Raw genomic sequence first — 18,240 nt, forward strand, 5'->3', positions numbered from 1 at the left:
TCAATTTTCTAGAAGAATACCCCCATGAAAAACTTTTCCTAAGTGAGCTATGACGAAACGCCCCACTTACCCCGGATTCTCACTTGCCCCGTGTTACCTTATTACATTGTTTTTCTCTCGCTATATTTTATTTAAAAACTATGAAAATCACTTCAATAAGCAATAAAATCAACAAATTCCAAAAGGGCCTAACTGGAACTATGTTTAATAAAAGGGCCTAACTGGAGGGGCCTAACTGAAACCATGTCCAATCGAAGGGCCTAACTGAAAGGGCCTAACTGGTTTCAAGATTCATTGAAGGGCCTAACTGCTGATGATATTTGAATGCAACCATTTTCACGAGTCGTTATGTTATTTGAGATTACTCACGTTCTGGGCCACGTAATAAACCATAATGAGTGTCTAACACAAGTATAACACTAGTAAAAAAAAGTGAATGGGTTTGGAATATCAATAATCAACATGTTGCTGATTTTGTATAGAATAGTTTCCAATACTTAGCTTGTATGATATTGTGTTGTTTTCTCACATAATCATTAAATTTTGTCGAAGAATTATGCAAATCACTTCAATAATCAATAAAATTAGCAAATTCAAAAAGGGCCTAACTGGTTTGAAAATTCGTAAAAGGGCCTATCTGCGGATGATGTTTGAATTGAACTATTTTTACAAGTTGTTGTGCTATTTCAAATTCAAATCGTTGTGAGCCACGTAATAGACCATTATAAGTGTCGAACACAAGAGGTTATCCGAAAATGACGTCCATCAATTGGGGCCTCCTCCAATGGGGGGATGTACGAAAATGTGACAGTACATGGATTGGGTATTAGAAAAAGCGTGACAGAGGGGGTAGAAGGGTTCTATAAATCCCGAAAAACGATGGACGTCATTTTTGGATCTTCCTCAAGTATGAAACTAGTAAAAAGCGAATGGGTTTGAAATAGGAATAATCAATATGGTACTGAATCTTCAACCGGAAATTTCCAATATTTAGTTATTATATATATTTTTTTTTTTCACATAATCGCTAAATTTTGTTCAAGATTTATGCAAACCAATTCAAAAATCAATAAAATTAGCAAATTATAAAAGGGCCTAACTGAAACCATGTTCAATCAAATGGCCTAACTGAAAGGGCCTAACTGGTTTGAAGGTTCATAAAAGGGCCTATCTGCCGATGATGTTTGAATTCAACAATTTTTACGAGTTTTTGTGTTATTTGAGATTTGAAACATAAGGAGCCACGCAACAGACTTTAATGGGTGTCGAACACAGGTATGAAACTAGTTAAAATGCGAATGGGTTTAAAATTGGAATTATAAATATGGTTCGGAATCTTCAATTGAGAATTTCTCAATGTTTACGTTTTGCAGATAGGCCCTTTTCAAATGTTACGCTAGAACAGTGACTAATTGACTTACCTTGGTCAACTAACCAATAAAACATCAAACGTTGATATTTAATCCATTACTAAAACCATTCATGGTTATACTTCAGCAACATTGCATCCACATCATCACTTACGATTCCCAATCCCCGGCACAATATTCTTCACCTAATCCGTCGTAATCTATGAGATTTCGCGCACCTTGCCTTCTTGCTCTTATCAATATCCAGATCGGCAATGTTTGCACAATTTATTCACGCACACAGCCGTCCACCTTTCCGCGGCCTGTTATCAGCTCCGCACATCTTGTTCCTCCTGCTGCTGGGCGCTGATGTTTTACTACTTTTTCACTCCAATTCAAGTGCACGCCGCCAACCAGACGACGTCAATTTGATTCTCCAGCAGAATCCCATCGTTGCACACTAGAAAAACATGGACGGGCGTCGCAAAATTTTTCATTCAAAATTAATCTAACGAAAGCCGCTCAAATTCAATGGAAAACACTCGCTCGCGAATCACGGCACTGTTAATTTAATGTCTCGCACATTTTCACATCCGAACAACGCGTTTTAATCCGTCGAATCGCAATTTTCCGAACCCGTACATCGAATTGACTCGCGAATTGAAGAAAATTAATGTGCGATTTTAATCAATACCCACACGCATCGCACTCACACAACGAAGGCGTCGCGAAGCGAACCCAATCGATAACGCTGACAGCCGGTTAACAAAAATGCATGGCGAAATGGGGAAAACTGCAAGGCGAGGAGGAAAGTGAACGAATGAAAGTGGAAAGCGAAACAGAACCAAAACATATCGGATGAGGAGTGAGAATCGTGTTTGGCCGCACGCTAAACTTGCTCCGCTCAAAAATGAGTGCCGAACGCACAAAATCGGCCTCTTCTCATGCAGCACATTTTCTGGGCAAAGGAGGCACAGATTTGTGCAAACGGTGGTAAACAGAACAGAATGAGTAAATTGCACACAGAGGAGGAACGCTCGGAAAGCGGAATTCACTTCCATTTTTATTTGGTTTTTGAAATCATGAAAAAACATTCAATTTTAAAGTTTTTCAGAGATTTTTTTAATTTGAATCTTCGGCTATTCAAATCAGGGGGGTATACGCAACGAGGTGTGCCTACCGTTCATGTTTTGTGGGTGTGTTCGTTTGGCTCACAACGCTGCTAGGCATCCCGCTGTTTGAGTGTTGAAATGCATCAGCATTTGCTGTCTGGCATGGCCTGCGTTTTCGACCTGTGCTGTTTGGGCCGTCCCGCGTGAGAGATGATGCTGTTTGGGTCGGCCCGCGTTTTAGATGATTGTTATGCGAGCTTTGTTTGTAGTTGACAGCCGTCCACCTACCCTGATTCAAATGGCAAATGGCGAGAAAACTTTCGCATTTGTGATCATCTTCCGGCTTTTCGCCAGAAAAAATCCCGGAAAACTCGTCATCCTACCAGCCAACTGTTTGCCAGTGTTTGGATTTCGATCAGAATAAGCCGATCGAACCATATTCGGAGAGCGTAACAGTTCGCGAACCATAGCAGTTCGTGGCACATCGCATTCGGAGAGCCCTATGAATGTAAACATGCACTCTCTTGTTTGGTACGTGGCACGAGATTGAACGAATTGAGCAGCAACTCTGACAGACTCCAACAGTATCGAGCCATTCGGGTGATTTATGTTTTGCATAAAATTGGTAGCAACTTTCATATTTTCTGATAATGCAGTTTTGAGCAACCTAACTATAATCCATTGGACCATTGAACACCCCTTTGGTTGCAAAGATACCCCAAAAATAGAAAAAAAAAATCGCCTCTGTTTCTTGATCAGAATGAGTGTGGGTCAGCGAATGTTACAAGTGTTGACTAGTGATCCTTTATAAGAGAGATACGCGGAAGCTGACACTTCTGTCAAAGTGTGAGCCAATCGAGCATCGAGAGCTGCCAAAGCGTGAGCCAAACGAACATGCGTTATGTTTGTTTTGAACTTTTCTTGAGGAGTATTGTAATCCGCTTGAAATTATTTCGGTGAGAGTTGTTTTGAACAGAGTAAAAAATATGGAATATTTTCCTTTTTGAATTTCTGTCAATGCAATATTTATTTGTTGATTTTTTCTGCTGTTTATTAGTTTGGAAACGTAGCTCAAAGATCTATAAGGAAACAAAACACACTTTTTTGTATTGAGGAAGTCATGTCCGTGTTACAATATTATTCTCGACACCAAGCAAACTCAGCACTGCTGGTCTGTTGCCAAATCGTTCCATTTTACTTCCGCTCATCTCTCTTATAAAGGATCACTAGTGTTGACAAACAGTGGGTGGTGTATGTCTGTCTTGTTTTAGTTCATGGCTCGTTATCTTCAACGAACGATAAGTTCCATGCGTGTCGTATGAAAGCAGGCGGATAAATTGGCTGAAATTATGGCTCGTGTTTCAATGATCGTTAAATTTTCCAAAGCCTGCTGTTTGCTACCACGCGGGAGATGACAGTTCCGTTTCCACCAATCCGCGCACAATTTCATAACGCTGTGGGTGGGTGTCCTCACGATGTTATTTCATACAAAATTAAAAGAATATTCATACAAAAAGTGTTACTAGGGTGTGGGTGGGTGTCTAAAATGCTAATTTTCAGCGTTATGAAATATGTGAACGAACGCCTTACCACCGTTTGCACAAAACTGTGTAAAGCCTCCTTTGCACAGAAAATGTGCTGCATGAAAAGAGTTTTGTGCGCTCGGCACTCATTTTTGAGCGGAGCAAATGAGCCTATGCATGCTATAAAACGTTTGACGTTTACTGTTCGCCCTGTTTTCAAGTTGCCCGTGAGAGAGAGCGAGACAACACCAACAAAAGGCGCACTTTTACTGTGTCAAAAGAACAAAAGAATTTATGGCACGTACAGAGGCTCATTGCGTAGAAGACTTCCGGAAAGATTCGCGATTGGGGCGATTCTAATAAAATGTACACAATTTAAAAAAATATACACGGAAAAAACAGTTAACCTAATTTTTGAGTTGAGTTTACCCTAAATTAAGTAAATCGATTATTCTCTCAACCCAAAATCTCTCTGTATTCTCCCTCTTCCCCACCAATGTTGTCAAAAATAGAGAGAGCAGCACCTACCCAATGGGGGTAGTTCCCAATAAGCCAACTTTGGGTAAATGCATTATTCTCGAGCTTGGATTAAATGAACTCAATTTTGCGTTGAATCAAACCAAATTTAAGTAAATTTTTCTTATGGCTTTAAAGGCAAAGTACCTAATGGAGGCCTTGGAAGTTTAGCCAAATTTGAGTTATTGGGTTCAACCGAGGGGACGACACATCTAGATCCACAGTTTAGCGTTCGTTATGATTAATGTCGATAATTTGGATCGGTGCATCTTCATCTACCTGTGCACGCTGACGTACGATGCATGGGATGGATGAGATGGAAAAAGATGTGCACTGATGCTATAACAGATGGAATAGATGACATGCATCTATGTTGAAATTGAACCAATGAAAAGAGTCAGTCTGCTTTTATGATAGTAACCTCGTGTAAATTCAATCATCAAAAAGAAAATTTATCTGGAAAGTAACATGCAATTTGAGACAAAAACGAGCATTTAGTCAAAACATTATTCTCTTGTTTTAGGTGAAACAGCGGCAGTATAATATTTACAATGCAACGATCGACCTGGTCCGAAAGCTACTCAAAATCTTCGATGCCAATCAAACCATCGCAGCGGAGTACTGTACATAATCCGCCCCAGAAGCTAAGACCATGAAAAAGGCAGAAACATTTGGTAATTATCATAAACATTATTACTGGTTGAATAAAAAATAATCGCTACATTCATTCCAGATAACTTCAACTGAACCGGAATTGTAAATTCCGATACAAAGACTAAAGAACCTGAAGAAATGCTATCGACCAGGTTTAGAACTACGGAACCACGGTTAGGACTACGGAACATCGGATTGACTTTACAATATCTATAAAAATGTAATACAATGCAATGTAAATATTTTTGAATTAATAAACGACTCATTGGATGAGTAGCCCTAATGGATGTGGAGGGGAAATGAGGTAGGAAAAAAAGTACTAATTTCTGTATTTGGACCCTTCCTTAGCCAAGTGGTTAGAGTCCGTGGCTATAAAGCAAAGCCATGCTGAGGGTTATTGGAGGTGCACTGTTTCACTGCTACACATTCGCACGCCCCTCGGTGTGCCCAACTACAGAGTGCAACTCCATGCGACTGCAGAATCCATCTCTGCTACACCGGCAACAGCAACAAATGTTGGCGGTTATTTTCCATTACTGTTTTTCTCATCGACGCGTCCAAACGTGTTTTCATTTCGCTATTAAATAAAAGTTGTTCAAAAGTATTTCTCGCGAGTTTATCTTTTCGTGCTTCCTATCCCGATTCCCGTACGCTGTTCTCTGCTGCCGTTTGTCCACCTGCGCCATCAGGTTATGGTCCCGGCTGTGGAACGGAGTAGAAAGTGCGAAAAGTGTTTCCGGCCAAGAGAGCCAAGAGTTGCGTAAGCCAGTGATTTCCGCTCCATGTGAACATTTTGCTGTTGGAGCGAAGACAAGTGAACCGCGAAAGAGCGAATAAATTTTGTGTGAAAAGTGGACGCTAAAATAATAAACAATGAGTGATGCCAAGTTCCAGATCCCAAAATTGAATGGGATGAACTGGCAAACGTGGTGTGTGCGGGTGGAAATGCTGCTTTGCCGTGAGGACCTGTGGCGAGTCATCGAGGAAAACCCTCCGATTGAAGAAGAAGTTGGTGCCGATAAATTCGCCGAGTGGAAAGTTGCCGATCGGAAAGCGCGAGCTACGCTGGTGCTGTTGTTGGAGGATAACCAGCTGCCGCTGGTGAAAGGCAAAACGAATGCCAAGGAAGTTTTTACCGCACTCCGAAACTACCACCAGAAAACATCCCGCTCGGTCCGTGTGAGTTTGCTGAAGAAGCTTTGTTCGACCAATCTCCCGGAGAATGGTGACCTTGAGCAGCATTTGATGACGATTGACGAAACTCTCGATCGTCTCACCGCTGCTGGAACGGACCTGGACAAGGACACGCAAATATGTATGCTGCTCCGCAGCCTGCCTCCCTCGTACGACAGTATCGTTACGGCGCTCGATTCACGAGCGGATGACGACATTTCCCTGGACGTGGTTAAGGCAAAGCTGATGGACGAATACCATCGTCGCCTTGAGCGTGGGGATGTTAAGGTGAAAGCTGAGAAGGCAATGCGATCGACGGAAAATAAATGGAACAGCGGTAAGGAGTCTCGAGTGTGCCACCACTGCAAGAAGCCCGGCCATCTCCGCCGGAACTGTAGGAAGCTGCTTGCCTCCAAGTCGGGAGGCGAAAATAGTTCTAAAAGTGAACCGAAGAACGAAGGGGCCAAAGCCGCCCACAGTGACAGCCGCAGTGTGGCATTCACTGCCGGTGAAAAGTGTTCGTCGTGGGTGATCGACAGTGGGGCAAGTGCCCACATGACCAGCGACAAGTCGTTTTTCGAGGAGCTGCGGGAATTTCCTGGCGGCTGGATTACAGTGGCCGATGGCAAGAAGGTGCAAATCCAAGGAGAAGGAAGCGGATTGCTGATCGGCGTTGATGACAACAACAAAACGGTGCGTATTACCATGGCGAATGTCAAGTACGTGCCTGGGCTATCTACTAGCTTGATTTCCGTCGGCATGCTGGCGCAAAAGCAGCTGACGGTGTGTTTCGACGATACGAGTTGCCGAGTGGTCGATTCTGCTGGCTACGTTGTTGCTATGGGTGGTCGTTGTGGCAACCTGTACTACCTACGGTGCGGCGAATCTTCGTTGAAGGCCAGCGACGGTCATCAGCATCTGGTGAACTGCCAACACCAGTGGCATCGCCGGTTGGGCCACCGCGATTGGGCGGCCATCGAGCGAATCAACAAAGAGCAACTAGCGAGTGGCGTAAAGGTGAGTGATTGCAATCTAAAATTAGTATGTGAGTGCTGCTTGGAGGGCAAATCTGCCCGTAGTCCCTTTCCTCCGGTGACAGACCGGAAATCATCTGCCGTCTTGGATATCGTGCACACAGACTTGTGTGGCCCGATGAAGCACACGACGCCGAGCGGTAATCGGTACGTGATGCATATCGTGGACGACTACAGCAGATTTACCGTTACGTATCTGCTACGAAACAAGAGCGAAGCTGCACAGAACCTGAAGGATTATGTTCGCTGGACCGCGAACATTTTTGGCCGCAAACCGAAGGTGATCCGTTCGGATGGTGGTGGTGAATTCGACAACGGAGAGCTTCGTCGATTCTACAAAGAAGAAGGCATCAAACCGCAATTCACCACACCGTACACGCCGCAGCAGAATGGAGTGGCCGAACGAAAGAACCGTTCCATCACTGAAATGGCTACGTGTATGTTGCTGGACGCCGGACTCGACAAGCGTTATTGGGGCGAAGCGGTGTTGACAGCGACGTACCTGCAGAACCGTCTGCCCTCCCGATCTGTCCCTAAGACTCCGCACGAGCTTTGGTGGGGCCGCAAACCGGACTTGAGTCATCTGCGGGTCTTCGGTTCGCACGCCTACGTGCATGTTCCCGATGTCAAGCGTAGTAAGATGGACGGAAAAGCAACGAAGCTAGTTTTCGTCGGATATTCGCTCGAGCACAAAGGTTACCGTTTTCTCGATCCGGAAACGGAGTTAATCACGATAAGCAGGGACGCAAAGTTTTTGGAGCTCGGAAACGGCACGTCTTCCGTCGAGATTCCGATAGCTGCGTCAGATCCTGGTATGCAGCCGGCAGTGGACAGCGAGATAAAGCTGATACCCTTTAAGGAAGAGGATGAAGAGCTTCCGGCGAGTGAAACATCAGGTGTTAACGATTCATTCGAGTCTGCAAATCAAGAGGTCGAGCCTGCGGAGGACGTTCGACGATCCCATCGGGAAACGCGCGGTAAGGCTCCGCGACGTTTCGATGACTACGTACTGGACTACGACGTTGGAATAGCTGCTTGCGCCATGGAAGAGCCATCAACTTTCCAAGAAGCCGTCGAGAGCCCGCAATGGCGTCGGGCAATGAATGATGAAATGGAATCGCACAAGCAATGCGGTACCTGGGAACTCGTGCCGTTGCCGCCTGCACGAAAGCCAGTAGGTTCGAAGTGGGTGTTTCGTCTGAAGCGGAACGAGCACGGTGAAGTGGTGAAGCATAAGGCTCGAATAGTAGCACAGGGGTTCTCCCAACGCCCTGGCGTTGACTTCGAGCAAACGTTTGCACCGGTTACGTGTCATGCTACCCTGCGTACGTTTTTGACTGTAGCGGCCAAGAGAGGTTTGACCGTTCAGCATTTCGACGTTAAAACCGCTTACCTCTACGGATCGCTAGAAGAGGAGGTGTTCATGAAACAGCCTGTTGGATACGAAGCTAAGGGAAAGGAGGAGATGGTGTGTCGGCTTAAACGTAGTATATACGGCCTTCGCCAGTCGGCAAGGTGCTGGCACCGAAAATTGAACGAGATCCTGATGAAGTACGGATTCAAACCAGCTGATTCTGATCCGTGCCTCTACATCAAGCAAACAGCAACGACTATGGTTTACCTGTTGGTCTATGTTGATGACCTGCTCATCGGATCGTCGGAAGAGGCTGAGATTGCGAAGCTTTTCCAGAGTTTGCAGAAGGAGTTCCAGATGACAAGCTTGGGTGAAGTGCACCATTTCCTTGGCCTGGAAGTGAGTCGCGATGGTGATCGATACAAGCTACGTTTGGGAACCTACATCGACAACCTGATCAAGAAGTTCGGCATGGTGGATGCGAAGCCAGCTAGATCCCCAATGGACGTTGGCTACCTGAAGGCCGAAGATACAAGCCAACCCATGGACGACGTGACGAAATACCGGAGCCTAGTAGGAGCGCTTCTCTACTTAGGCGTTGTGGCTAGACCGGATATCGTTGCAAGCACAACGATTTTGGGGCGGAAATTCTGTTCGCCCACTGAGACTGACTGGAGTGCAGCAAAGCGGATACTGCGCTACCTGAAGGGTACCCGAGACTTCGTGGTACAACTAGGAGGAGATCAGCAGCAGGACTTGATCGGTTACTCCGACTCCGATTGGGCAGGAGATACCGGTACGAGAAGATCGACTTCGGGGTACGTATTTCTGTTCGCCGGCGGCGTCATTTCTTGGGCCAGCCGAAGACAATCCAGCGTTACACTTTCGACCATGGAGGCCGAATACGTGGCGCTCAGCGAGGCCTGTCAAGAAGCCATCTGGCTGAGGCAGCTGCTTCAAGAGTTCGGCGAAAGACAAGCGAAGCCTACAACGATAATGGAGGACAACCAGTCCTGTCTAACCTTCGTGAAGAGTGAGAGGCAGAGTCGTCGGTCCAAGCACATCGACACGAAGCAGCGGTTCGTTTACGAGCTGTGCGTCACGAAGGAGATAAATCTTGAATACTGCCCGACTGAAGAGATGCTAGCGGACGTCTTCACAAAGCCGTTGGGTCCGCTGAAACATAAGAGGTGTTGTGAGCTGTTGGGATTGGTAGGTAACCAGTGAAGCAGTTCCACATTGAGGAGGAGTATTGGAGGTGCACTGTTTCACTGCTACACATTCGCACGCCCCTCGGTGTGCCCAACTACAGAGTGCAACTCCATGCGACTGCAGAATCCATCTCTGCTACACCGGCAACAGCAACAAATGTTGGCGGTTATTTTCCATTACTGTTTTTCTCATCGACGCGTCCAAACGTGTTTTCATTTCGCTATTAAATAAAAGTTGTTCAAAAGTATTTCTCGCGAGTTTATCTTTTCGTGCTTCCTATCCCGATTCCCGTACGCTGTTCTCTGCTGCCGTTTGTCCACCTGCGCCATCAAGGGTGTCTAGGTTCGATTCCCGGTTGGTCCTCTGTCCCAGTGAGGACGTAATGCCAATAAGAAGATGAAATATCCATATGTCCACCATCTCATATTGGCACTTAACTTCAACCACTTAATTCAAATCGAGTGGCATGGGAATAGGTTACCACAAGACAGCCTCTCAACAAATCACTGTGAAAGTGCTCTTAGCCCCCTTAGCTGAAAAGAAAACTCTGTCTCAGTTGGGACGTAACACCAGGAGGTTGATGTTGTCATACATAGGTGTGATCAAATTATGGGTAACTTGAAACCCGAGCAACACACATGTTATAATTGAGCATTGTTAACTGATATATGACCAGATCTGCTTTTAAATTTAAGTAACTTATGACTATTTTCTATCTGCCTCTCTTTCATCCTGCAGGCAATTTTATTCCTATTTGTCAATTCACCTGGGTTGAAGCATCGCTAAGCTTCAACCCAGTCGAAATGACAGTTAGTATAAAAAATCACAGCAGAATGAAAGAGAGGCATGTTGGAAATGGCCAAAGTAATACGCAAACACGTCTTGCTTTAATAACGGTTTATCTATATAAATAAAAATGGAATGGTGTTTGTATGTCACGAAATGGCTTACGAACGGGTCAACGGATCTGAATGATTCTTACTCAGTTTTGTTCGTCAAGGGTTCCGACGTGTTTGTGTGTATAAAAATCCCAGGATATTCACCGGGAAAGTTGAAAAAACAAGCGCGAACGAAACTGTCATTTTATATGGGACGATCAAAAGCGTTTTTCAACAGCCTACTTGATGGCAAGACGAAGTTTGCCGGGACCACTAGTTTGAGAATAATAAAAATGAACTCCTGTTTGACACCTTCGGTTCTAAGCCTCCTTGATTGGTCGTCAGTGGATCGGCCTACTCCAACAAGGCAGATAGAAAATAGCCATAAGGCAATCCATGAGACAGCTGAGATCAGCTAGTTTTTTGTTTACCAAGAGCTTTTGACGTTTCACGATCGGAGTGACCGTTCGATTACAAAGGAAAATGTAAAGCTCCGGCAACACTCACATGCTTTGTTTACTCATTCGTTTCGGTTGCATTCACACTTTGAGCTGTCAGTCCTATCGCGGAAAGTCCTCATGGATAGCCTTATTAATGCATAAACTTTAGTACAGTCGCCTCTCCACATCTCGATATCGAAGGGACCATCGAGATAGGGAGAGATCGAGACAAAGAACAATTTTTTATTGAATACTAGATTGAAAAACACTCCATTACCAAGAAAATAATAAACAATCAGCCATCAATGCGCGTTCCTAATTTTTTTGAACCTCAAAAATTTGGTCTAGTAACCTTCGATATTGGGCATATCGACGTACAGAGAGAAAATTGGGAACGAAAAGTCAACAGGCACACATCGAGATACGGAGATATCGAGATAATGAGGATATCGAAATGTGGAGAGAGAAATTGTATGCAGAATGAAGGGACCTTGGAAATCATCGACATAGGGAGAGATATCGAGATATAGAACATCGAGATGTGGAGAGTCGACTGTAATTCTTTTTTTTTTTTTTAATTCCTTGGCCCGATGTAAAGTTCAACTAACAGGTTATCGTTTATAATAAAGTTCAAATTACAAATTAAAAAAATTACAAATTAAAATTCTGTGACTATTTTCATTTTTGAGTGGGGGTAGTTTGGCCCGAATGCCAAATTTGGGTAAAGGCATTATTTCAAGATTGGGTTGAATGAACTCAATTTCCCTTTGAATCAAACCAAATATCACAGTAAGTTTTTCTTAGTACTTCAATGGCAAAGTACCTAAAGGAACCCTTGTGCATTTAGCCAAATTTGGATTATTGGGCTCAACAACGGGTTTGCGTTGAAACAACACGGTTTTTTTTAGTAGTTTCGAAATGCCGTATATGTTTTGTTTGATTTGATGTTAATTTTTGCTATTCTTGTGGTACAAATTCGTGTGATCGTTTTCAAGCGTGCTTTGCTCATTTCTCACAAAGTTGCGTTCTCTTCATCTCACAGTGCTGTGAGTTTTATGCTCACAGAAAACTGGCACTAAAAAAAAGAAAACAGTCGCGAGTTTGTTTGTTGTTGCGCCGTTTGAAAGTCCGTCTAGCAAAGAAATTTTATCCGCAAAATATTTTCACTTTTCTGACTGAAATCACAGATTATTGTGAACACATTCTGAAATTCGTGTAGTGTAAATAGTGTTCATTCTGGAAATGGTGAAGTTCTTAGCGATAGAGTGATCATTCATGACGGTTTTTGGTAAGGCAAACTTATGCTAATTATGAGACAGATGTGAGACGAGAATCAATGCAGTGGCTATAAGGAACCAAGCTTTACGACATAATAATATTTATAATGGCTTGTGGATTGTACAATGAAACTCTGTTAACCCATTGACTGACACTCATTCAAAAAATGAAAACGCGCCATTGTTTGGTGGAGAAATAGTGCGTTTACCTTTGTGCGTAGTAAAATGACGTAGCCATCTGAAATACTACAAGTACCGTTACGTTGTTGTCCTTCAATCAAGCTGCAGACATCTCACAGTGGGCCTTATAGCACGCAAACATAAAAAATAATATTCTTGGCGAAAAAGCTCAAAAACTTGCTATGCAGTTTGAAAGCGCACACAATTTTGTTTTGTACAATTGAAATTCAAGCTACTCAGGACTTCGAGAATATTCTCAATCAAGAGAACATTTCGAAAAAGCCTGGGAGACAGATTTGAAAAAAAAAATGAGAACTATTATTAAAAAATAAAAATATATGAAAGCTAAAAGATGTAATTTTCTACATCCTCATCAAGAAACTCCCAGAAAGTAGCTTATCATTCTTAGTTGATATATTTAACAAATGTTTCCAATTAGCATATTTTCCTGAAAAATGGAAAAATGCTAAGGTTGTACCAATTTTAAAACCAGACAAGAATCCTGTACAAGCTTCTAGCTATCGTCCAATCAGTTTGCTTTCCTCCATCAGTAAACTTTTTGAAAAGGTCATTTTGAACAGAATGATGGTCCACATCGAGGAAAATTCAATATTCGACAATGAACAGTTCGGATTCCGCCATGCACATTCGACCACTCATCAACTTTTACGTGTAACAAATTTGATCCGTTCCAACAAATCTGAAGGCCATTCTACTGGTCTTGCTCTTCTAGACATAGAAAAAGCATTCGACAGTGTTTGGCATGAAGGTTCGATTGTAAAATTAAAGAACTTTAATTTTACAACATACATTGTTAGAATAATTCAAAGTTATCTGTCAAATCGTACACTTCAGGTTAATTATCAGAACTCCAGGTCTGAAAGACTACTTGTAAGAGCTGGTGTTCCCCAAGGCAGCATTTTGGGACCAATATTATACAATATTTTCACATCTGACTTACCTGAGTTACCTCAGGGATGTCAAAAATCTGTGTTTGCGGATGACACAGGCCTCTCCGCTAGACGAAGCCTGCGTGTCATCTGTAGTCGATTGCAAAAAAAAATTGGATATATTTTCTTCAAACTTGCAAAAATAGAAGATTTCTCCTAATGCCCAAAACTCAACTAATAATATTCCCACATAAACCAAAAGCTCGTTATTTGAAACCTTCAAGTAGACAATGTTGTCACGATGAGAGGGGTTCCAATAAATTGGTCAGATGAAGTTAAGTATATAGGGCTCATGCTAGATAAGAATTTAACTTTCAAGAATCACATTGAGGGCATTCAAGCCAAATGTAACAAATATGTAAAATGTCTCTATCCCCTTATTAATAGAAAATCAAAACTTTGACTTAAGAATAAGCTTTTGATATTCAAACAAATTTTCAGGCCAGTCATGTTGTATGCTGTACCAATATGGACTAGCTGTTGTAATACCAGGAACAAAGCTCTGCAGAGAATTCAAAATAAAATTTTGAAAATGATTCTGAAGCTTCCTCCCTGGTGTAGGGTAGGTGTACCAGTTATGGTTATTTAGGTTAAGCTAGGTTAAGTAAATTGAAAACGTGTTTTTTTTATCTCTTATAAACAGGTGAAATCAACTCACCTGTAAATAATCTGAACTTGCTAAAGATATAATAATAATAAAAAAAATCTTGTCAGTTATTTTTTACTAATATGTGATGGAATAATCTTCTTCTTTCTGATGTTACGTCCCAAATGGGACAGATAACGTGTATCATCCTGTGTTGTATGAACACTTGAACAGATATTCTGTTTTGTCAATTGACAATTTTTGCGCCAATCTTATAGCGATCACAAAGATACTCTATGCTAAGCCTGCCCAACCTTATTGATCTGCGAGCCATATATCAGAAATAATATTGCCCGACGGGCCAAGTAAAAATCCGCGGTAAGTGGGACCTTCCGTCATAGCTCATTTAGGTGAAGTTTTTAGTTCAAAATATATTGTTATATTTTTATTATTCACCATTTGCTCTTTGTAACAGCGCCATTTTCAACTTGCATGATAAATTGTGACACGATTCACGTTTTGCATTGGCTCGTAAAAAATAATTGAGTTATAAATCAAATTACCACCGTTTCATGAGAAAATTTCTATGGTCTAACCTACCCCGAAATAACTAAACTATACTCTGAAGTTAAGATATTAGAGATCTACACTCTCGATTTGATATTCATTCCACACATGCAGTTCTTATTACTGAAATTTAAATATTATTAAACCTGCTCGAATACTCGCATCGTCAAAAAAAATCGCATCGTCAAAGATAATCCATTTTACGTTTATACATATTGCTGCTTTTTTCAGATCTCTCACAACTTCCCGTGCAATCATGCCGCAGTGACATAACGCCATCATGTCCTCCAAGCTACCAAGCCGCAAAAATGTTGAACCACTGTTTAGAATTGTTTCCGACCTGGACAAACCTTCGATCGTATCCTCTTCGCCAATCCCTACGGCCAATGCTGACGATTGCGGAGAGAGCACAACCAAGACGGATTACTTTCGCTTCCGACGAAAAGCTCACAAATCCCGAATCCCTGGCCCGGCTCGCACTTACGTCGGAACCATTGTGAGTCGTTCCCAAAGTGTCGATGATTTGCAGGCTGGAAACGATCGAAGCTCCAAGGATAAAAAGGAATCGGTTGGTCATCTAGAGAAGGTTGTGCGGTCGAAAGATCACCAGATCGCGAAACTGGTAGATAAAATAACCACGCTGTTCGAATGTAACAGTAAATTTGCGGTCGAACACGAGAAACTCCAGAAGGAATACCTGCAGCTTCAGCAAAATTTAAAAGCACTGGAATCGATACAACCGAAGAGTTGCGAGACATGTGGCCAATTTGAGCAAGAGCGCGAATCGCTGGCAAAGGAGAACGGGGATCTACGGAACGACATCAAGATGATGAAGATTTTGGTTTATCGGTTGAATGTGCAGGTCGAAAGGTACCAAGATGTGATACGAGAAGGAAATAAGGGTGCCACGGGAGTTGTTCCAAAGGTCGATTTCGTTGATAGCTCATACGGTGGAGCGAAGGATAATCTTAATTGGGGTCCAGTAAACTCCCATACTCTGGGACCGTTGTTGAACGCTTACGAGGAAACCATTGCGGAGAAAAACGATTTGGTTCAGCAGTACGAGCAGGAGTTCATTGTCTTCACCGGAAAACTCAAGCAAGTGTTGGAAGAGAACGAAAAGCTGCACAAAGATGCGGAGGAGATTAAGAGCACCCAAAGCAATTGGTTTTCGGAACGAGCGCGGCTCCAGGCGCAAGTTGATGTGTTCAAAAACAAAGCTGACATCCAGGGGAAACGGGCTGATCTGGCAAAGGAGAAGCTGGTGGAAGTTCTCAAATGTTACGAGCAGAAAAGTGAGTATTTAAATATTTATTATGATTTGCTGTATATGGGCGTCGCCAGAAAAGGACTAAAGCAGGGGACATAACCGTGACCTGGACGATGCAAAAAAACAAATCAACTCTTTGTTATGGAAACTTAATAATTGAAAAAAACTTTGTCATGTCTTCAATAGAATGTTTGAACTCCATAAAATAAAATGGTTTCTGACGAAGATCCCACCGGAAATGATTAATTCTTCTAAAAATCTTCAATTAAACTTTAAAGGAGGCTGCCAAGGATGTTGTCTGCAGAACTATTATTTATCCTCAAATGAAGTCCCTAAATCAAATTCATTGGGGAAAATCCTTAATCAAAGATCACAGGGTTTGACGGTACCAAAGTAGAAGGTGCACCATAATAATATCCGTCTGTGAAACATTTCGCCTTCCCAATACTTTGGTACACCTCCAACGGTTCATGATTTATCATGAAACGGCTGCTTCAGGCGGAGGATCTGTTAATTTGTTTCGGTATATTATCAGGTTCTCTTGGAACGGATGGACCACCAGGGCTAGTTGCTTATAAACCAGTACTGATTGTTGATGTTTCAGTTCGTTTACACGAGTTGTTCGTTGCACAAGTTCACAAAAAAATTTCTTCTTCTATTTTCTGAATCTGCATCGGTATTGATCATCTGGTTTTGAAGATGTTCCTTGGGGGTCCGACATTCCCCATTATGTAACCTGAGATATTTGCGGGGGTTATAGCTACGCATCGGTTGGAATTTCGGAATCTCAAAATTCAAATGACCAATGATCAAACGAAGATTTTCAAAGTTTAGAAGAGTTTTATTATGACAAATTGAGAGAAAATAATCAAAACAAAAAAAAAAAGAGGACAAACAAAAAAAAACTACCACGTTTTAAATATTTTCTTGTTGTTGACAAATGTTGTAGATAGTAGAGGGGTTAAAAATTATTTGGATTGAATTACGTTTTCATTTTCAGTTCAAGCCCAGTGTCTGGACATCGAACGTCTACAGGAAGCTTATTCACGCTCGAAAGGTGAACTGACATCGCTCAGAAACCTTAACAATAAACCAGAAGTGGTAGTGGAAAGTTTAAAGGAATGTCAAAAGTAGGAAGCTATTCCGATCGCTCGAAGTATCGATTTTATTACCTAAGTTTTTCGTTTTTCAATCAGGTTATTCGAGGATATGAAGATTCAGCACGATTCCGAAAAGACACGGTTCACCGATGAAATGGATTCGTTGAAGGCAGCACTCAGCGCGAAGAACGAAGAACTATCCAAACTGCAAATCAAAACTGCCGAACAGGATAAGGTGTTCGAACGTCAAAAGGAAATCAACGAGTAATGCTTCGATTACCGATATGACTTTGATTTATTTTAGGACCTTTTCTATTCCTTTTAGGGTCCTCATGGAGAAGAACACAGCACTGAAGCGATCGCTTCACCACTGTAGACAATCGAAGGAAGCCCTCAAGACGAGGCTAAAAAACGTGGTCACCTGGGGAAAGGGTGTGGAGCAACGAAAGGACCAGCTGACGGATGCCTGGCGCAATGTTAAGACGTTGCAGGAAAAGATCCGACAGAGGGACGAGCAGTTGCATGCCCTCCAGGTGCGGTATGGCGCCGAAGTGGAACAGCTGCAGCGAAGGTTGAAACAACGTGAAGACAGTCTGAGAAGAATACTCGAGGAGAAGGCGCAATTCAGACAGGTTTAACGGGCCTAGCTGAGGATTGAATCGTTTAGTATGGTTGAACAGTACAAATCAAAAGAATATCCATAGGAGATGGTAAGATTTAGTTTATTTATGTAAAACAATGAAAGCGCATCGAATGCACCGAAACGTTAGATAAATCACGCTAGTCTAATTTGTACGCTTCAATAATTATATAGGCATTACGTGTAAACTACCCGGAATTGGAAAAGTTTCTATTAGATTTGGCAATGATGACTGCAATTTTAGGGCTGTTTAACCAGGCTATTTGTATCGCAAAAAGGCTTGAAAGAGAAAATATCGTATGATTTGATTCGTTTTCATAGTTTGAACAATATTTTAAAATATCTATTATAAAATATCTATTACTTCTATATATAAAGACTTTTTTAAAGAATTCATTTTTTCTGAATTTTATCAAAATCAATTA

General features: G+C 42.3%; 2 protein-coding genes across 4 annotated transcripts in view; one reads left to right on the forward strand and one right to left on the reverse strand.

Moving 5' to 3' along the window:
• The window catches only part of LOC5576237 (dystonin), a 627,686-nt gene extending 625,674 nt beyond the window's left edge, over positions 1-2,012 (reverse strand). For all 3 annotated transcript variants that reach the window (XM_021853529.1, XM_021853528.1, XM_021853523.1), the window contains exon 1: positions 1,422-2,012. The gene's annotated coding sequence lies outside the window, so the exon portion shown is untranslated. The remainder of the gene's footprint in view (positions 1-1,421) is intronic.
• A 10,308-nt stretch (positions 2,013-12,320) lies between these two features.
• Positions 12,321-18,013, forward strand: LOC5576234 (protein Cep89 homolog). The gene is made up of 5 exons (XM_001655962.2): positions 12,321-12,533; positions 15,037-16,100; positions 17,076-17,205; positions 17,272-17,439; positions 17,501-18,013. Exons 2-5 carry the CDS (start codon positions 15,086-15,088, stop codon positions 17,811-17,813), a joined length of 1,626 nt encoding a protein of 541 aa, XP_001656012.2. The 5' UTR covers positions 12,321-12,533; positions 15,037-15,085; the 3' UTR covers positions 17,814-18,013.
• The last annotated feature ends 227 nt before the right edge of the window (positions 18,014-18,240 follow it).

This window comes from Aedes aegypti, chromosome 3 (genome assembly GCF_002204515.2).
Source record: "Aedes aegypti strain LVP_AGWG chromosome 3, AaegL5.0 Primary Assembly, whole genome shotgun sequence".
Classification (NCBI taxonomy): domain Eukaryota; kingdom Metazoa; phylum Arthropoda; class Insecta; order Diptera; family Culicidae; genus Aedes; species Aedes aegypti.

Bases quoted from the DNA above. Each gene is read 5' to 3' on its own strand.
- LOC5576234 (XM_001655962.2), top strand. From the start codon at position 15,086: ATGTCCTCCAAGCTACCAAGCCGCAAAAATGTTGAACCACTGTTTAGA. The intron at 17,206-17,271 runs GTAGGAAGCTAT...TTTTTCAATCAG, and splicing joins AGTTTAAAGGAATGTCAAAA to GTTATTCGAGGATATGAAGA. The intron at 17,440-17,500 runs GTAATGCTTCGA...TATTCCTTTTAG, and splicing joins CGTCAAAAGGAAATCAACGA to GGTCCTCATGGAGAAGAACA.